The sequence below is a fragment of the Myodes glareolus genome, chromosome 26 (genome assembly GCF_982192425.1).
Source record: "Myodes glareolus chromosome 26, mMyoGla1.1, whole genome shotgun sequence".
In the NCBI taxonomy this organism is placed as follows: domain Eukaryota; kingdom Metazoa; phylum Chordata; class Mammalia; order Rodentia; family Cricetidae; genus Myodes; species Myodes glareolus.
Genome location: NC_142051.1, coordinates 28,225,787 through 28,252,539, shown reverse-complemented (window position 1 = coordinate 28,252,539; position 26,753 = coordinate 28,225,787). Strand labels below are relative to the sequence as shown.

At 36.4% G+C, this 26,753-nt stretch overlaps 1 protein-coding gene across 2 annotated transcripts in view; it reads left to right on the top strand.

The window, feature by feature from the left end:
- Rassf9 (Ras association domain family member 9) overlaps positions 1-25,798 on the top strand; it is a 31,496-nt gene extending 5,698 nt beyond the window's left edge. For both annotated transcript variants that reach the window (XM_087901952.1, XM_085683439.2), the window contains exon 2: positions 20,739-25,798. In XM_087901952.1, coding sequence (XP_087758078.1) covers positions 20,739-21,999 — 1,261 coding nt within the window. In that variant the 3' untranslated portion in view covers positions 22,000-25,798. The remainder of the gene's footprint in view (positions 1-20,738) is intronic.
- Positions 25,799-26,753: the final 955 nt, after the last annotated feature.

Sequence of the window (26,753 nt, the reverse complement as noted above, 5' to 3'; positions counted from 1 at the left end):
AAGGAAAAAGTCTAGCACATTTCTGTCTTCCGCAGTTCCTTAGGCATTTTCTACTTAAGGTGGGTTTTGGCTTGCTTGTTTTGGTCTTTCATGTTAGTTTTGTCTCATTTTGTTTTGCTTTGAGAAAATCCTTCTGTATGTATAATTAATTCTCTCATGCTCTTAGGTTATAATTATGGCATTTCCCCCCTTTTTTTTCCTCCCCCAAACCGTCCCATATACCCCCTCATCGCTCTCTTTCAATTCCATGGCCTTTTAAAAATTAATTGTTGTTGCATAAATATATGTATATGCATATATGTATCCCTAAATACCTAAATACAGCCTAGTCAATGCATATAATGCTACTTGTATGTATGTTTCACAGCTGACTATTTGGTATTTGGTAACCAACCAGTGTATTCTCTTCAGGAACTTTCTGCCTTGCAAGCATTCCTTAGCTGACAAACTGTGTAGTGTTGAGGTCCGAGAACTGTATACTGGATCATACCTATTGCCATCCTTATTTAACTCACACCTCAGTACTTATCCTAGTGAGACTTTATGGGTGCAGTTTCTGATGTTCCTAGGACCCACACCTCACAGCAAACTCCACGATTTTCTGGCTCTTACAATCTTATCACCCTTTATTCTGCTTTGATCCCTGAGGCTTAAGTGCTGGAGTTGTACTGTAGATGTATCTCCTGGGACTGGGCTCCATAACTCTGCATTTGGTTCTGCTGTGGCTTTCTGCAACAGTCTCCATCTTTTGCAACGAGAAGTTTATTTGATGGGGACTACCATTATCTGCAGGTTTAAAGGCAAATGTTTAGAGTGTAGTTAGGGATTATGCTGTTGTACTAAAGTGGCAGTTTTAGGTTCTCCTCCAAGATTCATAATTTCATTAGCCCTAGGTAGTTGGCTAGGTTTCCATTATCTGGCCTGGTACCAAAACCAAACCAAAAAGGGCACTGTCACTAGTGACACTCTGGTGATGTTCATGCCTTCACTTGTGTGTTTTGAATGCAACTGTATGTGTACATAAATGAGGTTCAGTGGCTCTCAGTGAACAGGCCCTGTAGATTTTAATGCTTTATTAGATCATTCCTCCTTTTTTTGAGACAAAAGGGAAATATGGCTGGAAACTATGTGTTCTCCCAAATAAAAGACATGTTATGTTAGACTATTATAGTGTATAAGACAAAGAGCAAGTGTTCAAAATACACAGGAAAAGTATTTTGGCTATGAGTGATTCTGTATTCACACAGACTTTAGGATACAGCCCAACTATGTCAATACTAGCCATGTGTGCCAAGGGGTAAACAATAAAAAATTCTTAAACAAAGACAACAACAATAATAACATGCAAGAACAAATCTAAAATTTGCAATATCTGCACGCATGTGTATATGGGGGGGTTTTATTTAAAATGACGTGTAGGCATCAATTAATAAATTATAAAATTCGTTCTATGACTGGAAAAGTGATTCTTTTGCTGTATTAGCAGCAAGTTGCTTCACCCTCGCTAGCGTTTCTTATAACAACTCATTTTCTGTTGAGGATCTTTCTGAGACGGTGAATAAATAAACTCACAATTCACTTAATATTTAATGCTGTAGAAAGCAGTAATTATCCAGACTCTACAGATGAGGCATCTAAAACACTGAACCTTGCAGCATTCAATAAGTGAAAAATGGTTTCAAATTATTATTATTATTATTATTATTATTATTGCCCTTAGGCCTGCTGTGTAATGTCTAGAATCCTTGGGATGTAATTTTCTCATCTTAAGAAAACAGAATTAATTCTAAGCCAACAGATTTGTGGATTAGACATCTAGGAAAGACTTGCTAAAGTCCTGGAATATAATAAAAGGTCAATGGTCATTCCCCTTTCAGGAATGTTAGGTAGAAAATGCTAATTTTATGAAAATTTAAAATACATAAATATACTGTGTGATATTTGGCACTTTGAAATTCTAACACTCACTTATTAGAGTTTCTGCAACAGAACTGGTCTCCTTATCACTAGTATAAAAAGAATTAGAGTATGGATTATTGAACATAAATAGAAGTGTCTACAAATACTGTCTTTTGGTGATGATGAAAGCACTTGAATACTAACAGTATTTTAATCCCAAATTAATTTGCTATACATATTAAATATATAACACAGTATGGTGTTTGTTTATTATTTAATTATATGTATGTATCTGTAACTGTATATGGGTATCTACATTTAAAAATTGGTACTCATGAAGCTAGGACAGGGTGTGGGGTCCATGGAGCTAGGGATTATAGTTGCTTTTGATCAGTAGAAAATAATGGGTGTTGGGAAACAAACTCGTGAATCCTTGGTGATTGACTCTCAATATAAGCATACGGGAGAGGAGTGGATGGAAGTGAAGAAAATAAAGGAACAGCATCACAATTAAGTAGCATTTATTAAACTCCCACTGTGACAGGTCTGTGCAAGAGAAGGGAACGCAGTAAGATGTGCAGAAAGATGTGGGATGGGGCTGAATCACACAGGCATAAGACTGAGTCAGTACCATCAAAACAGAAGAACCCAAGAATTGAACAGCATTATGGATCATTTACCAAGAATCCATAACTATGGTGGTACTGGAGGTTGAAAACTTTTTAAAACTGAGTTTACAATGGATATGTTTAAGAAATAATTGTGAATGTTTCTATGACCTTGCCCCTCTTAATCTACTGTAGTTGACCTCAAATGATTCTAATAATTTTGTTAGATCCATCAGTTTATTGAATTATGTGATTGAGTTGTTTTAACTCTTAAATTTTAGTCAATATTTTTGTGACTAGCTGCCCAGCTTTTGAAAGCGTTCATGCCCTCGTCCGTGCTATACAATTAGTACATGCTACATGTGAACTCTACTTATGTACTTAGGAAGTATGTTTGCTGTTCTCAACCAGTAAGGCAGGTATTTTATAGAGTCTTAAATGCCTTTAAATTATTCTGGTGTGTGTATCTGTTCTGATCTCTTTCAGCCCCACTGGAATTTCCTGCCATTGTGGTTAGCTGAGGGAAGAGGCAATGCCTTTGAGAGATCATAATCTTCCACAGAAGGGCCTGTGGGTAGCTTTTTTTTTTTTTTTTTAGCTCTACCAATAAGACCTCAGATTTTTCTGGAAGCTAGAGCAGATGCCTTCGAAAAGCTATGGTCATTTTCATGGAGTAAACATATAATAAATCCATTCCTACATGAAGAAAAGAAACTCATTTAAAAAAATAGCTCTTTGGAAGCTGCAGATTCTTGATATTTCATTGTCATTCACTGTGCAGGAACCTGACCACACCCTTTTAGGAGGCTACAAAGTATCTGCAGTTATTTCTTTGCTTCCTAGCACCGCTGTCAGAGAATGTCAAAGGAAGTCCTTTCTTGGAACTGTTAAAAATACACACAAGACTTAGCAACATGATCATCTTAGTGCTATTGGTTGTATTTTAAAATGGATAAAATCATATTTTAGATAATTACATGAGTGAAGATGTACAACAAAATGTTTTACACAGTCTCTCCCAATTGCACTATTATGTAAGGTTTTAATGTATTTTGCCAACTGAAAAGAAAACATTCATGGGTTACCCCTTTCTCTCTCTCCCTATACACATATTTTATTTACTATATATGTCCACTATTTGAATATTTGAATATGTTATACACTATTCATTTGTTATGATTCAAGGTGCTGATTAGTGATTTAAAAGATCTTGAAATATTATTTAAGCCCAAATTTGGGTGACTTATAAAGGATTAGTGATAATTCCTATACAGATGATGGTTTTTAAGGAACTGAATAATTGATAGACTTATAAGACCTATCTAAACGTTGAAAGTGTGGGCAATTACAATTGTCATTTAAAAAAATCATCCATCCAACAATAAATGTGTATCTTATCTTGAAATATATACTATACCATATGTTATTTAGTTGCTAAGAATAAAGTGGTCAAAGTTCCCTTGTTGCCTAATATATAAGTATGGTACTAAAACAACATTATAAAACAGTAAATTAATAAGAAATTTTAGATAGTTGTTATTGCTATAAGGAATGAAAACAGCATGTAATATTGAAGAATGTTTTGTAAAGGTGCTTTCAAATTAAGAGTTAAATTGACAAATGGATTAAGGTATGTAAGGAGCCAGGGGAAGACCATTTCAGGCATATAAAATAGCATATGTATTGTCTTCATCGTGGAAAAAGGGCTGCAGATCACAAGTGATTGTATTCGATAAGGAAGAGAAATTCACTGGAATGTGTGTAGTAAGGGAAATATATAGTCACCTTTGTGTTTTCGAAAGATCATCGTGTCTATTAAATGAAGTGATAATTGTGGTACATGAAGAGAGAATGCAAGTGGTAAATGAGAAACCTAGTTGCAAGTCTAGTCAAAAGTCATTACCAGGGTAGTGACAGTAGTCCAGCAAGAGCAATGGAAACACTGAAGACGATTGAAAGTAGGATTTATAAGTGTTTAATTGTGAAGGAATACTGGAATATGAATAATTAAGAAATTTTAAACTAATTAACTATAAGTGGTTGTGCCGATAGAAAATATGTATGGAAAAACAGATGTTGAAGACATGTGGGGAATTAATGATTCTTGAATGCTTTGTTAAGTTTCAAATGCTAACTCAGTATTTGAGGGGAGATGCTTAAGGTGAGATTGATGTCTAATGCTCAGGACAGGAAATATAGGGAGAAGAGTTTCTTCAGTGATAAAGAGAAGTTTACCTTGTTGTTAGATAGCAAAGGCAACATTAAACTATAAATGAGATATAAGATTTGACTTAAAAAATGGAAAAAAAAGAGCAAAGAACATCTCGGGCTTAAAAAAGACAAAGAGAGAAAAGTGAGGTGCTTGGTTTTGCTTCATTTTGTTTACAGAAAACCAATGGTTTACTTTATTTCATGCTAGAAATCCCTAACGATCTATGATTAATCTGGAGACATAAGGTTGAAGGCACTTCAGAAATAAGACGTATAGGCCAATGAAAGGAGAGATAATTAAAGAGACCTCTTCATAGGAGAATGAAGAGTTCGGTAAGAGTCACCATTGGAGATCGAATTTATAACAATTCAAGTTCAGTGACCAGGGCAGTGTCAGGATGGAAGAGAGAATGCATGAGGCCAGCAGTTTTGGGTCTGAGTCACTGAGGACCTAGGTGTGTCATGGAGAAGAGCAGGAAGAAAGTAACCAGGACAAATTAAGAGAGGGAAGATCAAGGGAAAGAGTGAAAACACAAGGTGCCATTTAAATGTTTCCAAACATCCTACCTACGGACACCTGGTGTTTGGACATATGCACCTGGGGAGGGACCATGATAGCCTCCATTCACCTTGTCTATACCGCCCCAGTTCTGCCTTCATGTGGGCATTATTTATGTGGGTCATCGTGCTCCTGGAGAAGGGCTTTATAGGCCACAGGCACTGGTTTTCAGCCAAGAATTCCAGGGTGACTAATCCAATGATAATCCCACTCAGTGCACATGGATCAATCATCTTTACGTGAAAGAGAGAGAGAGAGAAACAGAGGCAGAGAGAAAGAGAAACAGAGGCAGAAAGAGAGAGAGAGAGAGAGAGAGAGAGAGAGAGAGAGAGAGAGAAACTCAGAAAGACAGAGCCAGAGATTTAATTCCTACCATACAAGGTTTCTAGATGTCAAAGATGAAAGGTTGAGAACAAGACCATATGGGAAGCAAATTCAAATTAACCATGGCAGAATATGCTGTTACTGAACATCCACTAGATTCTGCGGAACCATGAGAAATGGGTGTCTATTTCCATTTGGGATTGTGTGCATGGTTTTTTTTTTTCTTATTAAAACAAACATTTTCTAGAGGACAATTTCAGAGAATTTCCCAGAATAAACAACATTGGGGGCAGAGTGTTATTCAGCTGGGGGAAAGAAGGGGGGTGTTTTGATGTTTCGTGACCAAACATGTATGTGTGTTTGTGTGTGTGTGTGTGTGTGTGTGTGTGTGTACATATATGTATCAAGGTCAGTTCATTCTGTTTGAGAAATCATATTAATAACAGAGGTCAGCAAGTAATTAGGAATTAATGTACATGTAAGGAATTGATTTGTTATGATGTGGAGACAGATCAGGAAAAACTAGTTAAAAGGTTGAAACATCAGCTATCTGCTCCTATGATCTGCATGTCTATTTATTAATGTGGAGAATTTAAGAATTTCATTATATTATATATAATATAATGATATACTCATTTTTTGTCTCCGCATTTCCTACAACTTTGCTTGATGATTATCTCTGCTTAAATTCTTTCTGTCTTCTGTCTCTTTTTCATCAATTCTTTTCTATTACCTGACACATTACCACTTCTACCATTTAATGACATCTTCACCTCAATTATCTTTCTTACACAAAGCCAAACTGCGAACTATAATCACTTTCTCTACTTCATCACTTGCATTTAACTCTTTAACTCCACACAAAGTGTCTTCTCCCAAGTCATTCCAGAAGGGACAACTTTCTTCTCCTTATCAGGTAGCTTCCAATTGCCAAAGTCAGTAGCCAGTCCAAGAACTCATGCGACTCCACCTTTCATAATGGGTTGTGACTTCTTCAAGCTGTCCGGAAGCCCTCTCAGTCTTGGCTTCTAGGACACTGCTGTTATGTAATCTTTCCTCTATTTTTTTCTTTGATTCTGATGTCAAGTTTCCCATAGGCCTTGTGTATTCAACCCTTGGAACATGAAATCCATGTAGCCACCAACTCCTTATAGTTCCTTTAAAAAAGAAAAGGTTTATAGTCCTTCATTCCCTCCTTCAGTAGGTCTTGCTATGGCTCAAAAAGAAAGAGGGAGAGAGAGAGAGAAAGAGAGAGAGAGAGAGAGAGAGAGAGAGAGAGAGAGAGAGAAAGAAAGAAACAATGAAAGAAAAAACAAAGAAAGAAAGGACCAATGTCATAAAAATATATTCTATGGAGGTACATGGAGGCTTTCAACCTCCACTCTCTTCCTTTGGAATGTTTCCTGAGATTGTTCTTTGATGACAAACCTGCCATGATGTGCTGTGATGGGCAGAGCGAACAACACAGGCAAAGACAGCTTCCGCTACCGTCCTTAGGAAGAACCCGCTACTTGGAAAGCATAATCAGTTAATGTTTGGAGTTCTCCAAAAGGAAACTGATGAAGAAAGTTCAAATACATACAGCTCTCAGTAAAGACGACATTCAGGTTAGGTAGCTTTTCCTACAATCAACATGTTCTGTTATTATGAAATAATTTTCTGTATAATAGAAGTCAATAAGGAAACTTTACTTTCCAGGTAGAGACAGAGTTAACACTGGGAAGCACACACTGGAATGGACCCAGAGATTTAACATTTTCTCAGGGGTTTATCTGGTAAATACTAATGTTAAATATTTACATTTTGATTAAAATCAATTTCCGGAATCCAAACACTGAGCTCAGTTTACTTACCCTCCAGTAGTCTTTTCGATGCACATTCTTCATACACTCCCTTCCCTTTCCCTGTGTATGGGGATCATGTTCCAAACCCACACTGCCGCCGTGGAATGCCAAGGGCTCTCTTCTGCATGACTCTCTTATGGTTTCCCCCAAAATTGCAATGGACATTAGTGAAGCAGAAAACTAGTAAATGTTCACACAGGCATGTGCCAAACTGGGATGGTCAGAGCCATCCTTGTCACATTTGTCTCCATTAATATTTTGCTCTCCTGCCCTGTCATGAAAAACTAAGTTTTCTTACAGAACTCTAATTCTCAAAGTATTTTAATCAAAATACTAATGATCTACGTGTGGAGGAGGTTTTGTAGGGTTTATGCTTCATTTCGAAAACCACTGATTCATATTTTCTCTGTGACCTCAGGAAGGATATGGATTACTTAGCAGGGAAGGGTCAGTGTTATTCTCTTCCAATTGGCAGTTCTTTGCTCAGAATTGCTGTAGCTAGCATTTGCTTCACACTGAGTCTAATTAGCCCAAAAGTGGTTGTGGGGCAGAGTTGCCTCGCTTGTGTGTGCTTGATTAATTTTAACTTTTATCAGATTCCATTTTGTGAGTTTGTAGATGGCTGAGTAAACTTTTAAGCAGTCAATTAAAAATCACCATTTATCATGACTACATCTAAGGCATGTATAACATATTTGCTTAACTTAAAACACCTTTATATTTTTAGAGATAGCACAGAAAATCTCAAAATAACTGGCCTTAAAGTACATGCTTTGATTCCAATACTCTGAATAAAGGCCACATGAACTAATCTCTGTGAATTTTGGACGAACCTGGTCCTACAAAGTGAACCCCTGTCTCAAAATAAAATAAAATAAAATAAAATAAAAGCAAGCAAGTCAGCAAGAATGAAAGAAGGAAGTAAATAAAATTAACTGCCCAATTTAACTCTTAAATACTGGTAAGAATGAGGAATGTATCTGGTTCAACACCTTATTAAAAATAAATTCAACACTTTCTAAAACATATAAGGTCTATAATTCACATCAGGAGTGTTAGTCAGCATGTTAATGTTTTAAATTATCAGCCCATCAGCATATTCTATAACATCAGACTAAAATCATGTTATTTTCATATAAAATATCAAGGTTTATCTTAGTTTATTATTAAATATTCAGTGAGAAGGCAAATGACACAGTTCATTTTTTTTGTAGTAAAGAAGGTAGCTGAATTTGTGTACTGAAAGTGTTTTGTGCAGATCATGAATTTTCTGAGTTGTGCCTAGAATACCAAATAGTTTAGTAAGCATTAAAATGTGTGTTTTTCTTTTCCTGGGTTTACAGTGAAACTGTACCAGGTTACCTGCTCTCGGATTTCTAAAGTCAAGAATTTCCTTGTGTTTGTTCATGAGTAGGCAAAAGTTCTGTGGGAAGGACTGGGTAATAAATGTCTTAGAGTTTGTGATCCATCAGATCTCTCTCTGCTAATTAGCTTTGCCATTATCGAGCAGAGGAAACCAGACAGAGGATGCAAATGAACAATCGTGACTGTGTTTCAATAAAACTTTATGGACACTAATATTTAGTCAGACAATGTCCATGGGTTATGAGATAATTTTTCTCCTTTAGGAACTTAAAAATATTAACAAATTTAAGAAACACTCTTCGCTTCTAGAATGATGTCTTTCACTTTTAGATACCAATTCTAGCGTAAGCAGTTGTTGTTTAAGACAAAGTACTGATTCATCTGCAAAAGAATACTGTGTTGTAAAGAAGAGTTCCTATAAAAAGTCAATATGATGAGAAAATATAATTTTGAATAAAATAGTTTAATATGAAATTACCTGTTCTTATTCCTCTGTAAAATGGGCACAGCAGTAGGACAACATTTCTTTGTGATGAGGGTTAAATAAATAAAAATATGAAAATTATTTGGAAAGGTGCAGACAGAGCTCACAGTCAGCGTCTGCTCAGTGTTATTATTATACTGTTGTTTGAGTAAAGCCATCATGTAAGCTCAGAAAAACAATGAGGAAATGAATATTTTTCCACAATGCTCTTACTTCCCTGCTATGTGACAATTTCCTGAACAGAAAAGTCAACCTGTCATCTTTGTTTGTTATTGGACCAGTCTCAAGCTTCTGATGTTCCTGCCTCTGCTTCCTGAGTGCACAGTCATCTCAGCACTCCAGCACATTCCTTCAAGTTTAACTAACAAATGAACGCAGATGCAAATTACAACTTATACACTGTGTGTCAAATGCATAGGCTATTTTGAAGTCATTATCCAAATGAAATGGTCTAATAGATTTACAAATGTTTAACGTTTTGGTTTTTTTTGTACATTTAATATTTGTCCTCATGAAGCTTTACCTATATGTTTCTATATTGATGTCATGCCCTCTCTGACAAATCTAACTGGTCTTATTTTGATCAAGCATATACGTTTCTGTCATGAAATAATGATAAAGCTGGTGAAATGAGTCAGATAAACTAATCACAGTTGCAGGTTGACAATTCATAATGCTTGGGAAAAGTGCTACTGAGTTAGGATTTATAAACTTCCGGTCTGAAAGTAGCTGTGACATTTTAATTGTTGTTAAGCTTCCAAACTGATTATGTCATTCTCAATATTTTATGCTTTTTAAGTGAAATGTATCTGGATTTACAGCCTCAAAACCAATTTATAACCTCTGGCATATATCTTAATTTAGGGAGCGTCTTCTTTATCAAAAGGAATTCAGTGTTCTTGGTGCCAATGGGATGGACCAGCAGTTAAGATGGTATACCGCTCTTGCAGAGGAACATGAGCTTCATCCCTAGCACCCAAATCAGGCACTGACAACTGCCTGTAACTCTAGCTCCAGGGTTTATTTCTGGACTCCTTAAAGAATTAAAAGTTGTGGTTAGAGCCATATGTTTCTCTATAACTTCTCGCCATGTTTGTGTCCGTGCTTAGTAAGTACCTTGCTATTCTTTAGTTGCTTCCATAATATTGTTTCTGTAATCTTGTCATATGGGCTCATTTTCTTGTTTATTGACATGTTAAAATACGAAGGCCATTCACTTTGAGTTATTGAAAGATTCAAAACCTAGACCTCATTTCTCATGAGATTTAATAGCCAATTTGGGTGGAAAAATATGAGAAAGACCTGTTTGAAGGGATTTTGTAACTGCCATGGCCATTTAGCTTCTTCATGCTCAAAGTAACTCAAAAACTGAACTATTATGAGTCACTGAAATCTGCGATTTCACTGGAAAGATGACATGTTGGATAAAGCACTTCGTGTACAAGTGTGGGGACCTGATTCTGGATCCCCAGAACCTACATAGCAAGTGTGGCAGTCATTTGTCATCTCAGCATTCATGAGTCAGAGACTGAGATTCCCACAGTAGGCTAGGTAGGTTGGACAGATCCTTGGAACCCTGCTTCAATAAGTATTGTGGAGAATAATTGGGGAAGGCACCAAGTGTTGTCAACTTCTGGCTTCCACATGCACACACGTGCAAATGGGTGTACATGTGTCCCCACAAATGCGTGTTCATACACGTGCAACATGAAAACATATGTACACATACTCACCAAACACATGTTAAAAATATTTCCTGCTCTATATATGATTCCTTAAAGTTATTTTTTCTATTTTTCAGAATACTGGTTATGTAACAGTACATAACATATTCAACTTAGCATATTAGAGTCTTTTGCAGTCATGAATTAAACCAACCACATATCTATATATAAAGCACTACAAGAAACAATTGTATTAGTCCTGAACATACACAGACTTTTTCATTCCCATTGTCATTATTCTCCACACAAGACAGTTTATCAAAATGCTTGCATGACTTCTTTAAGATATAGGTATTTTTGAATCATTCAAAAACATGGTAGAAAGTGCAAGGTAGATGTGCAAATCTTGTACCACTTTACAGAGTGGCTGAAGCATCTCTGGGGTTTGTCATCTCTGAGCTATGAGGTCTGCAAAACAAGAACTGTGGATCCTGAGAAGTGACCTTGTGTTGTAATAATTCTGTTTGGTTTTTGTTTTTAAATCTATGAAGACAATTTTCACTTCCTTATGGAGCGAGAATTTTGAGTAAAATCCATTTATTTGCATTCTACTTTACATGCTACACTGTGACATTTTCTTACCCTAACCAAAAAGGTTGACAATATACAAATCAGAAACCCTCACTTCACAACCAACAGATAAAGGCAAAAATGAGTAGTTGTTGTTTTTTCTTTTTTTGTTGTTTTTTAGTTCATTGGTTGATAGTACAGTGTTAGGATCCAGGGACTAGGGAGATGACTCAAAGGGTAAAGGCATCTGCTCCTGTGCTTGATGTTTGAGTTTGATTTGGGACCTACGTGTTGGAAGAGGTGAACTAACTCTGGCACATTGTCCTCTGTCCTACAAATATGTGAGATGTTGTAAACACACAGACACATAGAAACACACACACACACACAGAGACATAAACACACAAAATTAAATGAATAAATAAGTAAGAATACTTTTATGTGGTATCTTTTGATGATCAGAAAAAAAAAAACAATGCTACATTCATTGTACTTTTATTGCTGAGATGTTTCCTGAAGGCTGTGGCTGATTGATTTATCTGGTCCTATTTAACATTCTTACAACTCAAATAGTAACAGGTGAGAAAAAAAAATTTCATCATTTCCGGCAGCGGTAGCTGGATATTTCCATTTCATCCTACAAATGCCACAGGAATTTTATCTTGTCTTCCTCTTCGCATAAATTTTGCGAGCTTGGAAATTCCCTCAACCATAATCTGGCTTGTTCATTCTGTCTAGAACAGGCTAGGTTTGGGGGCAAGTGTGAGAGAGTGACACACGGCTCCTAGATTCCAGTGACTCCTACCCCAGACAGCCATCACCCAGGTGTCCCTGTTTGTTCCCTTAACTCTGTACCCACACATCGCCTTTCACCTTACAACCCACACTCCAGATTTACTAGCCTGGCGTTTTTTTCCTAACGAAGAAGGAGGCTTTGAGAAGGTGTACAACCAGGATTTTCCATGGACGAGCAGAATTTTATTTTGAGTGTGTTTTGACAGCATCAAAATGCAAAAGTCCTATTTCTTCCAGTCAGCTAAGGGTTAACAGAATGCCTACTTCAGAAAGGTTGGCTATGGAATGAAAGGGGGAGAAAGTTACCTTATGTTATATTTAATAGAGGGCTAACTTTCATCAACATTTGTATTTGACTGTGTGAGACTCATAATGTCACCTTTGTTTTTTTGCTTTCATGCATTTTTTTCCTACTAGGTTCCACAGGAAAGAAAACAAAAATGGGTAGAGGTGAAGCTTAGATAAATCTTGGAAGCAACGAGCCATTAATCTATACTAGGATTTCCTAAATACTTTCCTTTCTTAACTCTTTTTTTTCTTCCAAATTTTATATGGCCCAAATCTGTCAGTCTTCTGCAGATTTACATTTGTAAAAGTCAAATGCTTACTGGCTATAAAGCTAAAGACATTTTGTCTAAAATATTATTTTCTATACATTGTCTATATAGTCCCATGTAAGCTTGCCTGTTCAGAACCAAGACTAAAGTAAAACACCTTAGATCCATTGTATACTTGTTTCTAGGTAATTTAGGGTGACTGCACATTTCAAAAACCTTCATTACTGCCAATTTTTTGACCTCTTGCATTTAGTTTCTTCAAGACTATGACTTTTGATTCACAATTAAAAAATCTATGCTTTAAACAGTGTCATTGACATTTTAGATTGGACAGTTCTTGCTGCAAGGGACCCTTTCATGAATTGTAGAATATTGTGTTACTGTCCTCTATGCAGTAGATGTCAATAGTGTGTGGCAACCGATGTGTAAACTAGTAGCATATATCAACATTGACAGTGTGTTCTGAGATGTAATCTGGTGTGGAAGATCGTCTGACATCCAATGAATCTTTAGCTTAAAATTCAGTTGCAGTAAAAAGAAAGAAGAAGAGACTGGACTTTGGGAACCAGTCTGTACTAATTCACTACCAATGCACCTCAGCTCACTTCTTTCAATAAGATTATCACAATTTTTAGCACAAATATCAGTGGTATAAAAGACCTCATAAAATGTCTGAATTTGAAACATAAAGACTTGTTCTACAAAGGTTCAAGTGACAAACACGTTTTATTTCAAAGCTGTCCTGTTCAAGATAGATACATTGTATCCGTATCATATTTTCCAGACAGACCTAGGAAATGAAGAAGTTTTGTATAGAATCCACAGAAAAAACGTTTCCAGAGTTCCAAATGTTGTTATTATGTATGGATTGTATCATAATGTTTCTATGCAATATTTGACTGACAAACATATTGTATAAAGTAATTATTCTTAGTCATTTCTACTGATTCTTATTGATTTGAAATTTGGTTCTCTGTGAAGTAAACAGTTATACTGGTAAGTTTAATATATTCACATTCAACTATATTGTCTGCTATATTCCTTTAAGAAAGTCTGCTCTTTAATTCTACATACCAATTTCAGTGTCTGGTCCATTTGGATAACTAAAAACTAATGTCAGTTATCTATTCACCTTCAATTTTTTCTGATTTACATGTAACACCTTGTATAAAGACCAAGTTTAGGGCTCTCTATTTGGCATTGTAATGCTATATATAAGTATATATAAGTATTTCACTTAATTTTAGTTTATAACTTCAAGATTTGAGTTTTTAACTTATTTTCTCGTGCTTTATTCCCAGGAGTTATTCAGTGGAAAGTTTGATAGTATGAATTTTGAATTTCTAAGCCAACCCATCCTAACTGTGTGAAATTTGTGATTCTAAATTTAATTATTAATGAGTGGATATTTTGTATTCCTATTGAATGACAGACATCACATACCTAACACTCAATATTGTACATCCAAAAACAGAGAATCATATAACTATACTGAGAAGGATTCTCTTTACAAATAGTGCTAAGATACAAACACCAACTTGAAGTGAATCATTAGATGTAGCAAGGAGGCCACTTGTTTGTCCTGGCTGCCCAGAACTGAAATAATCACACAGAAACAATATTAATTAAATCACTGCTTGATACTTTAGTTCTAGCTTCTTATTGGCTGACTCTTACATATTAATTTAACCCATTTTTATTAATCTGTATATCACCACGTGGCTGTGGCTTACCAGCAAATGTTCCATCTGGCTCTGGTGGGGCTACATGGCTTCTCTTTGACTCTGCCTCCTTTCTCCCAGCATACAACCTAGCTTTCTCTGCCTACTTCTGTTCTTCCTTGCCATAGACTCAAAGCAGTTCTTTATTCATTAACCAACAAAAGCAACACACAGATAGACGGACCTCACACACCAATTAGACTATGAAGTATTCTAAATTAAAAGCATTAAAATTGGTTGTATTGTACTTAGAACCTGTAAGTTTATATATGATATACCTTACAAATGTACTTGTGGCTCAAATCATTAAAACTTCATTGAATTGTGAGGGTTCTAATTTCATCTATACATTACACCATTTTGTGAGTTCATAGATATGTTGCTAAGGACAGATCGAGGTGATGGAACATTTGGGGTACACCCTTGATGTTTACTACTGGTACCTAGGTCTTTCCTTTTGCTCTATACTTCCTGGCTTCATGAGATGGGCATCTCTGTTCTACTGAGTCCTCTCCACCATGATGATTTACCTCACCAGTTCTAAGACACAATGGAGCCACCTGATCATGATTTGTAGTTTCTTAATCCATGAGCCAACATAAATCCTTCCCCTCTTGGGTTCTTTTCTCAAGCATTCTGTCACAGCAAAAGAGTCTGATTAATACTCTCCAAACCAGAAAGCAAAACCAACACAAAGTACATCTCAGAAGTGTTATGTGTTTTCACATTTTTATTTTCATGTAGCAAGGCCTTGAGAAATCAGTCTTGGATCTCAACCACTACAGTCGCATTCACTAGATAAGCATTGTTTGTTATGTTACATCACAAACCAGGTTATCACACTAAGTATGTATTTTCATTCTTTTGTTATGTATATATTTGTAGATAATACGACTTTCACCAGATAGCACATTTCCAAAACCTGATATGCTGGACCTGAACTCCGGAGTTAACTAAATTAAGAAACAAGCCCTTCTTTCTAATGTTTCAGAGTTAATTTTTTTTATCCATATCAGGCGATTAAACTTTGTATTATTCAAAGAACACAATTATGTATTAAGGAAATATTAAGAATTCTAGTGTGATTTAATTTTTTGGGATGTTTATTTTGACTTTGTTTTAATTTTGATACTTTTTTATTTGGGGAAACACAAAGACTGATCATTATTCCTCAGCAGTGAAGCATTTGAATATCCTTGCTATATTAAAGGACTTAGTAGATTTGTCACTGAGAGTGTGCACATGCCAACCCAACACCTGTTTACCACAGTGTGCCAGAGATAAGTCTTGTAAGTCATTCCTGTCTTTGTATCATGTTCGGCTCCATAGAAAAGGTGATTAGGAAATATTTGTCAAGTGGGTGTATAGAAACTCAGTCAGAACAGTATCAGAAAATAACTCATTTTCAAAAGCCTAAGCCAGCAATAAAATAACCTTTAGACATGTCAAAACACAGGCAAGTTGTGACAGATTTGTTACCTGCATTCGGTAATGAGTGGTCATTACTTTTAAATGTGTTAGGTCAAGTTGCAGAAGTTCTAAAAATTATTTTGTTTCAATAACAACTTTAAAAATCCCCCCAAATATTAGTAATAGTTTGTAACACCCGATTCTTTGTTACCCCCTCGGTACAGTTCGTGTGCCACTCTGCCATACATGAGTCCAGGCAAGGGCCTGGAGATTGAAAGAACACACAAGAGACCTGGGTCATTCTAAAGAAGATCAGCCGAATGCCCTTTATTCAATTTAGGGGAAAACCTATTATACCTGACTGCTGCATAAGGATTTCCTCCCAGGCAGGTGGGAAATTACCATACCAAAGATGAAACAACGCCCTATAGCTAATCACCAGGCTAGGGCAGAGGGAGCACAGGAAGAAACAGAAGCTGGCTAACCAGAAATTGTCCTCAAGATGCACCCTAGGAGCAAGGGTAGACCCGGGCCCAACAATGGTTTACTCTAGAAGATGTACAAATGTTGGTTGGATGTTTGAAAGAAGATATTTTAAAAAGTTCAGAATCAGTGGGATTATGAGATTATAATAAAGTCTCTAAAACCAGTGAGATTATGGGATTATAATAAAGTCCCCAATTTCATATGTAATACAAATAAATAAATGTTTCTTTCTCATTGCCTGTAATGACCATTTTTGCAGCTTGATGGCAACAGTTAAAAGGTAGCAGCCTTTTGGGGCAGGGAAAACTCAGTGTGTAAGAATACGATCCTTTCAAAGTAGGAAACATTCCAATTGGTGTGGGAGTTGAGGGAATCTTGGGGAATGGCCATGCATATCATTGTGACATTTCAGAAAATGAGCTTCATAAAAGGAATGCATGCTCTGCTTGCTGCTTTTCAGTGTTATTCATACCTCTAATATAGGGCTGAAGAACCCATAGGTCAGATGACAACCGCTGCTGGAGACCAGAACTAAAAAGAGAAGAGGAACAGCTATGGTGTGTGTGTGTGTGTGTGTGTGTGTGTGTGTGTGTGTGTATGTGTGTGTGTGTGTGTGTTGAATATACATGATTTGTCAGCTAATGGAGATGCCCAAAGCAGCTAAAAGTCGTCACACTTTATCAACTTAGAGACATAACTAATCTTTAGAAAGTGTTGTAAACATTAACGTCTTCCCACACTTTCCCTGTGACTGCAAGAGAGAGAACCCCTTCAGGACGAACTGAGGACTCTGCAGCGGACACTGTGAGGTTATTGCTCTCAGAAGATAAAGTTTTCATGATAAAATTCAATAAAATAGCACTTTTAAAAATTTATTTAACCCATATGTCTAAAAGATCCAACTTAAAATCTTAGAATGTCCCCACACTTTATTTTTATTGGTGAATTGAGCTTAATATCTGTTGCCCTTATAGAACTGTGACCATTAAACAATTTCATACACAGCTGATATGAGAAGGAGGCCTGGGATATTTCAAGTTCTTTAGATTTCATTGCTATAATTTTCATTGTTGTACTTTTAAATTTGTTGTTTTATTTGTTTTAATGTGCGTGCCGGGATATAGGTTTGTGTGAGTGTGCCTGTGTGCGTATGTGTGTGGTGTGTCTGTGTGTGGTGGGGGTACATGGCACTGTAGGTGTGTGAAGGTGAAAGAAACAATTTGTAGGAGTCAGTTCTGCACTTATCCCATGTGCATTCTGGGACTTGATCATTAAACTCAGATGGGCAGCCAGCCAATAGTATATATATATATATATATATATATATATATATATATATATATATATATATATATTGAATAGGCTTTTGCAAACCCCAAACATTTAAAAAAATAACTTAAATTTTTTTTATTTGTTTAAATATTGTGGTTACTTGTACTATCAACTAATGTTGATAATAAAACAAAAACTAATGTTTTTATTTTATATATTTTTATGGAAAATCACATAAATAATTTGTAATTAACAGAAATGCAGAATGAGTGACTGCTTTTAAAATTATCAAAGCTGACATAAACCACACTTAACTGCAAAGCATTAAAATATTTGCAGTAATTTTTAGTATTGTATGTACATGGCTAAGATGAAAAAATAGAAGGTTATTTACAGCTACTTTATACTATATTGCCATAGCACAGACAGTAATTGTTCAACTACTTCCTTTGAGAAAATATTTATTTTCATTTTGAATACTGTCGTGGACTTTTTCTCCATGAGTAAGAATATAATTTTTGTTGTTCTGAATTTTATCAGTTGGCGTGGCACATAATTAGCCAATGAACTATAAACATCATCAGAATACCACACTTCTTTTAAAAAATATATCATTCAACATGAATTACTGAGTGAAAAGATTTTGCAAGAGATTTGTCAAAATCCATTATAGATTTCAGGTGATGATATAAATTCTACTTTCTAAAGTTGAATATTTCATTTTCCTAAGTCCTCTGCTAGGGAATGAGTTTGATCTTGTATGGCTCTAGTGTTACTGATTTTCTTCTTCTCCACCTCAGAAGTAAATAGCTAAGGTGAGATGTGAATTCCTCATGAAAGAAAACCCATAGAAGATCTTTAGTGAGTTTTGCTTCAAAAACATAAACATGGTACATTTTAAGTGCTGAATGAAAGACTGACAATGTCTTTGGTAACTTTTTCATTGAGTGTATGCTTCAGGACCATTACATAATGTGATGAATAATTTGCCTTAACTCGCACAACAAATCTCTCATGGCATCATAAATCACATCGGAGTATAAATTGTATCACCGATTTGCTAGTGTTCTTTTGAAAAGAATTGCGAAACACACAGTCCATGTGACTGACACGCACAATGGAAATGTGGTTTTAACAGTTCTCTAAAGTGACTATTAGCAGTCCCCTTACTTTTTAACTCAAGAAAACTTTTTATCTACCTCTTGATAAATACTTCTTTCTATTTTAATTTACATTTGAAGTCATGCAACGGTTTATTTCTGCCCTATATTTACAGTAACAATGGACTGGATAATTTATGTAACTATGGTGCTCAGAAATATAATCTTAGGGAACTGATTAAGGCTGCATATCCTTGCATGTGCAAGGGAGTGGCTGCATATGGCCATGCACCCTCTCTATATCTTGCCACGGGATGCTCTATGATACTTTGGGATTTTTATCAGCAAGAAGTCCTTATAAAATGAAGTCCCTAGGCTGTGCGCATTTAGAACTGTAAGCCACAATAAACCTTTGTTCCCCTTTAGAAAGCAGTCTGTTTCAAGTTATTTTGTTAGATAGTAATCAAAACCAAACGGATGCACCAGCTCCCTCAATAGTAAATAGAGGATATGCTACCAAATCTATGAGCATGCATATTCCAACTCCAATCACTTTCTAATACTTCTATGTTTAAAAAATAGTTCCTTAAACCATTATTTTTTCATCCTTTCCCCAACAGACTTGGATAGGCCGGTGGGAGGTGAGCCTGGGTGAAGGATGCTGGTCATTTAGGGCAGGTCTTCTGGGCCATGATTCTTTCCTGTTAGAAATCTGTTTGGTGTATGCATCACATTATAAGCTGTTTTTCTATTCCCTGTCTACCACGTTCCCTACTCCACATGTCCCATCACTACCATGGAGTTCTTCCCAAGTATATGGAACCAAACATTAGAATAAAGCCTCTGAAACTCAGTGAATCCTTCCTTCCTTGAATGGGCTATGCCAGGTACTTTGACAGGGCAATGCAAAACCTGATAGTTGATACCACTTTTGTAACAGATTCCTGCCTAAACATCGCCTTTGTTTATCGCTATTACTCCTATTACCATTTCGGCAGTGATGTCAACCATGCTTGTATAGAGTTGGCATAAGTGTTAGGAATATTTCCTAACATGAGCTCCCTGCCGACGCAAAAATTCCCAATCAAGCCAAATCAAAACAAGCCAAATTAAGAAATATCCAGGTTTAATGGAAGTTCTGCACTCTCGGGTGGCCCCACGGGGAATGGGAAGTCGCGTTTATGGAAATTCGACCCCAGGGAGGAAGAAAGGAGGACCACGTGTTCCTCTTTTGGTGGGTCACTTAAAAACCCTGGGGAGTGGTCCTGACCCCACCCCCAGGGAGGGTCAGGACCTGGCCTGCTGGGATTTGGAGTCCAGACCAGGCCTCAGGGCTGGGATAGATGCCAGGGGCAGGAACCTATGCTCCCAACTTGACAATAAGCACTTGCTCAATGAAGGAATGACTGCATTGAATATAAACTCACAGAGCTAGCGATTTTTGGCTCTACGAAATACGAACTACCTAATCCGACCGTCCCTGCTTATATACTCTAACCTTAAGACTCCTGTATAAGGGGAAATGCCTCATACAATATCTTCCTTTGTCAAGCTCTCAGCCATTACTATCACTGTATCTGTTTTGCGAACATGCCAAGACTAATTTTAAAAGATTAAATAAAAAAGAAAACATTTCATTTGTTTATCAGTGACTATGTGCGCTTCCCATAACCAGCTAAAAAGGCAATTGAATAAAAATCCAAAAGCTTCGCATTCCTATCTTAGAGCACTGCTTCCTGTTCTGCAGTCACGATGTCAAATTATGTCCCTCGTTAGAAGGAGAGGCAAGAAAAGGCATTAACGCTAAACCATCGTTCTGAGTTTACACAGGTGATGACAGAAATATAATGCTCTTTGTTTTCCTTTTAGATCTCCAACTAAAGACATGGATTCCGAAGAGAAGGAAATTGTGGTTTGGGTTTGCCAGGAGGAAAAGATTGTCTGTGGATTAACTAAACGCACCACCTCCACCGAGGTCGTCCAGGCCTTGCTGGAGGAGCATGAAGCTACCTTTGGAGAGAAGCGGATTCTGCTGGGCAAAGCCAGCGACTACTGCATCGTGGAGAAGTGGCGGGGCTCAGAGCGGGCGCTTCCTCCCCTGACCAGGATCCTGAAGTTGTGGAAGGCTTGGGGAGATGAGCAAGCCAATATGCAGTTTGTTTTGGTTAAAGCGGACGCCTTTCTCCCCGTTCCCCTGTGGAGGACGGCGGAAACTAAACTTGTGCCAAACAGTGAGAAGCCATGGGAGCTCAGCCCGGCCAATTACATGAAAACTTTACCACCTGATAAACAAAAACGAATCGTCCGGAAAACCTTTCGGAAACTGGCGAAAATTAAGCAGGACACGGTTTCCCAGGATCGAGACAGCATGGAGACGTTAGTTCATCTAATTATTTCTCAGGATCATACCATTCACCAGCAAGTACAAAGAATGAAAGAGTTAGATATGGAAATTGAAAAATGTGAAGCTAAGATCCACCTGGACCGGGTAGGGCATGACGGGGACAATTACGTTCAGGAGGCGTATTTAATGCCCAGGTTCAGTGAAAATGAGCCTCAGCTGGATTTTCCACCTGAGGACAGCCAGGCTCCGATGGACCTGAACAACAGCGAGGGGATGGCTCAGCTGGAAGAACGTTTGCAGTACTACAGGGTGCTCATCGAAAAGCTCTCCGCGGAAATTGAGAGAGAGGTGAAGAACTCGGGCGTCGACGGAAGTGAAGATGCAGAGGGGGCAGCGGCCTGGGAACTCGAAAACTCTGATTTAGAGAACATGAAGTGCGATTTGGAGAAGAGCATGCAAGCTGGTCTGAAAATCCACTCTCACTTGAGCGGCATCCAGAGAGAGATTAAATACAGTGACTCACTGCTCCAGATGAAAGCAAGGGAATATGAACTTCTAGCCAAGGAGTTCAGTTCGCTTCACCTTGGCAACAAAGATGGATGCCAGCTAAAAGAAAATAGAGGAAAGGAATCCGGGGCTCCCAGCAGCGGCGAGGAGGTCCCTCCATTAACTCCAAGGGTGTTGAACACATACACAAATGACACAGATTCGGATACTGGCATCAGCTCCAACCACAGCCAGGACTCGGAAACGACTCTTGGCGATGTGCTGCTGTTGTCAACGTAACTCAGATGCCTTCCTTCTGACAATGACTCATGTTTTGTGTGATTGAACTAGAAACTCTGTTCCACATATGACTCTGTGAAAGTGTAAACCATGCTAAAATATCCAGTAGTTAATTAAAAAAAAAAAAGCTAGTGAACATTGTTGTTCGTTTACATATAGTGCTTCCAGTTTGACTTACTTACAGGTTCAAGCAAGGAACTGTGTATTGGGGATGCAGCAGATCTAGTCCATGGTTACATAACACAGAAACAATGTAATGGGAATTGATTGACAGTTCCCCACATGAGACAGGAATGACATGAACTTGAAAACAGTTCTCAACTTTGTTGATCAAACTATCCATGCCCTAAGCTGACAACATTGTATCGTTAGAATGTTTAGAGTCTATAAAGTACAAGTCTGCTCCTATGTTGCATGGGTCATAGATGGATTAATTCAAATCTTACTTTTTCAATAGTCAGATTGTAAAATGTACTGTGCGTGTGTGTCTGTGTGGGTCGCTTCCTGACTGCTCTCTGTTTAAGTCTGAGGGACAGGAAGCTGTTGGGACATGCATAATTCCTGACAGTGAACCAGTTTGGGCACAGAAGTGGCAATGTCAAGTGCTATAGACATTCAGCTTTCTTCCCCCGAAGCACATCTAACATGATCACGAGCTATACATAAATTCTTACTATCTACCCATTAGATCTGTCAAAGGATGCTCTAGGTTCATTATTTTGGAAGTTAGAGTGCAGGTTACTGAAGAACTCAGTCATTAGTGTATTTATACCCTCTCAACTGCATACAGTGAAGTGGAATTTACTGTCCTTTGTGTATATAGCAGTGTTTTGTTCTCTGTGAACAGAGTAGAATTGAATGTTTATTCTAGGATCCTGTAACCCTGCTGTCAGGATTTCCAGGGTGGTTAAAAGAGCTCAGTACTTTTACGCTGTCCTAAGCACACTAAGGGAAATTTAACAGATCGAATGGATTATCTGGATTCTGTCTTCTCTCTCAATTAGAATGTTTTGCTTGATTTTAAAACGGACATTTACCCTCCTGCTAGCTTATTTTTTCTTCTCATCTCACTTTTCCTTTACCCTTCTTCAAAGCTAAGACAGGATGCCATCAGAGCCAAAATAGTTAATTTATTATTTTGTCTTCAACTGAATATAGGTGTACCTTAGTTTTCTTTAGTTAGCCAATTTCACACAGATCGGGCTACATAGAGCAGACATGTTAGTTGATGTATTTATAGTATGTATATGCATTAAATATTATTCCTAGAACATTTCTCTTTTATACAAATTGATGCAAACTTTAACTGTTTTTTCTTTTAAAGTTTGAAAGTTTTAAAGATTTTACCAGTTTTATTGTGGACTCAAAGTCTTTAATTTGCTCTTTCCAAATGTCGTGCCTCCCCCAACTCCCACCCCTTGCTTTACTTGCTTCCTGTATCTTTGGGAAGATGCTTGAATTTCCATAGAGTTTTACAACTCGGAAGCACCTCTGCTACCTTTTTTTTTTTTAAAAAAAATATAATTTCAGGCAATACAATAAGAATTTCTATTCCAGGGAATACTGGAATAAATAATAAGTAATCACGTTCACATAAATTATATTTTTAAAGGAAGAATGGAGCAGTCGTTTGTGAAAGGGGCGTTCACCTGGTTAACAGTCCATTAGATCACTAAAACATATGTTAAAGTGTTGAACATATTTATTGTTACCAATAGAGATCAAATTCAGAAGACTATCATAAATAATAAGCCATTTGGTTCTTTGTCTCCCTGAAAGGAAAGTTTTCTCTTTGGAGTTTGTGTCTAGTAAGAATATAAACGTTGCGCATCGTAGTATGCAACTGGATAGCAGTACCTAAATTCAAAAGTAGTCATGCTATGAATTGTCACAGGATTTCACTGTAAGGAGGGTTTCAAGACAGGTTTTCTCTGTCATTTCGGAGCCTGTCCTGGTACTTGCTCTGTAGATCAGGCTGACTTCAAATGAGCTCACAGAGATCCCCCTGTCTCTCTGCATTTTACTTTTAAGAATGTTTAAAACACGTTGTAGAATGCTGACTCCTTATACGTCTTGTACTTTCCTTCATCATTAAAATATATTTGTATCCTTGGTTGTTACATTAAGTCACATAGTAATTGGTTTCCACTGTGAAATTCTAATAGAGTTCAATATAACCATATTTATGCGGATAGAAATCATGAATGATCTCATGGGTACTATGGTATTTATTGTTCAATTGATGGTTAAGCTTATAAATACAGGACTTGAAAGTTTAATGCTTTAATTATCTTGAGAAACTTAGTGAATTACAAACCCTTAAGTAGCCTAGCAGATTAATCATGAATTAGCCATATGCAGCTAGAAGAGGCAAGCCACAGCTGAGGATACTTACTTTTCCCAGGACTAGGTTCTAGAGCACGCCTTCTGCACTCTTTTGCTCAGGGGGCCTCTTCCTCTCTACTCTTACTCTACACCAAACACTGCTGACTTTCTTTTCTTTCCTTTTTGTCTTTCTAGGTTTTTCTTTTTTACTTTTTCTCTTCTTTGTTTTCTTTTGTTTTTCAAGAGAGGGTTTCTCTGTGTAGCCCTGGCTGTTCTGGGACTCCCACTGTAGAACTCAACCTCCCAAGTGCTGTGTGCCACCACACCCAGCAAATATCTACATTCAAAGTACTTTAAGTCTTAACAATTGTGTTCCATTTTGGCAGTTCTAATCTATTATGTTAGATGTATTTCTTTTTGGCTTCTCTTATATAATCTGTTGTATATATTTATGTAACCATTTAACTCCACTCACCCAGCAGAGTTTTTATCTTGTTCTTTTATTATCTGCCTTTCTAACTTAATTAGTAATTACCAATTTCTTAGGTTCTTGTTTCATTAGTGGAGTAAATTGCTACTTGTAAAGGGTTTTAACATGTTTTATGATTTTTACATTGTATTTACTTGTGCAATTTGTATATAAACATGCATATAAGCAGGTATAACAATATTAACTGGCATTCTACTTATAAATTTAGGCAATAAATACTAAATATTTACAGGACATCATTTTTGATTAACATAAAAGTATACATTATTAGGGGCCCTATGTGGTAGTTCAGTACATATATGCATTGTATAAAAATTAAGTCAGAAAAAAACATTCACTTATTTTATTAAGAGTTTGTGACTTTAAACAACTCATATGCCTTTTAATTTAATGGCAATGTTATAACATCTACGTAGATGAAAGTATCTGTCCCACCACCAACTCATAAATAAATACACTGAAGATTGTATTACTTACAAATACTCATCCAATAGCTCAGGCATATTGCTAAGTAGTTCTTACAAGTTAAATTAATTCATGCACATCTAAACATTGTGCATATATAAGAGTAAAATTTCATAGCATTGAGTTTGAAGTAGTAGATACTCCAGAACTTTTAAATGAATAAATTAAATCTCTGCATCATTTTTGTTTTTAATTGCAAATTATGATGCTGTAATATTATAAAAAAACCTTCCTAACCCTTTAAATTTTTATTTTTGTATTTATTTAAACTGTATATGACAAAATATATTTCTGTGGCTGCATTTTATAATTTTTTAGAGTAGAGTTATTGTTATATTTAAAGCATATTTTTCTAGTGACAAAGGAATACAGTTTCACCCTGATATAGCTTTTGAAATAACATTGAACTGCTTCTTTTCATATTGTCTTACTGGTTTGGTAAACTTCATGTGATAAACACAAAGTTTTATTTCTTCAAGTTATAACTAATCCAGAAAAATAAAAGATTATTGTATCCTGTCTGTAGTATTTTCTTTATTTAAATAGCTATGTTTCAAACAAATTGCATGGTATTCAGAATTATATAATTGCTAAGATAAATGAGCACATTCATTTTGGGGGGGTTGGTTAGTATTTCTTGGCAAAAACAAATGTGTGGAACATAATATCAAAGTAAACTTTTTAATAGGTGCCTATGTACTTGTTCCAATTTGTTATGGAAGTATGCCCCAACTCGTGTGCTGATTTTATGCATGGCTTCTTTCTTTGTAAAGTGGAGCTATCTCATGTAAGATTGTTCAAGACCTTGTTGGTTCTTTCTACTATAATTTATTTTGTCATTGTCTTCTGCAAAATAAGCCTTCTAGATGGACTGTTTTAAATAGCTGATCACTGAAGTCGTAAGATCCATTACCTCATTTTATAACCATCACCAAAAATTTCATAAAAAGATTGCAATAGAAATAAGTTTACACTATTCTCTTTTCCTATATGTTATAATGATTAAAGGAAAGGGGCAATATTTTCTCAATCAAGCTGAATTTGTGCTTTTAATAACTGTTGAAATGAAGAACTAGAAATTTTAGTGTTATTATCAGTAGATTTATGTCTGAAAATCACAGACTCTCTTTGCATTTCAAGTAAGCTGAATGTTGTTTTTCTGAATCAGACATAGAAGAAGCTATTATATGGGGCTAAGTAGATGCCACACTGTGTAATATAATTGGATATTTGATTTTTGGTAAAGTGGATACATTATATAAAGCTCAAATATTTTTTTGAAAATGAACACTATGAAATCTTACTTCTACTACTGTGGGCCTGCTGCCCACATGAATTCATTTTGACACTGAAGATGTAAACTATAATTTATGAATTTCTCTAGAAATAAAGTATGAATAAATAAGTGTGTATTTAGTTACATATTCTGACATATGTAGCATAACATATCCAGAACAGTTAAGTGATCTGTTAC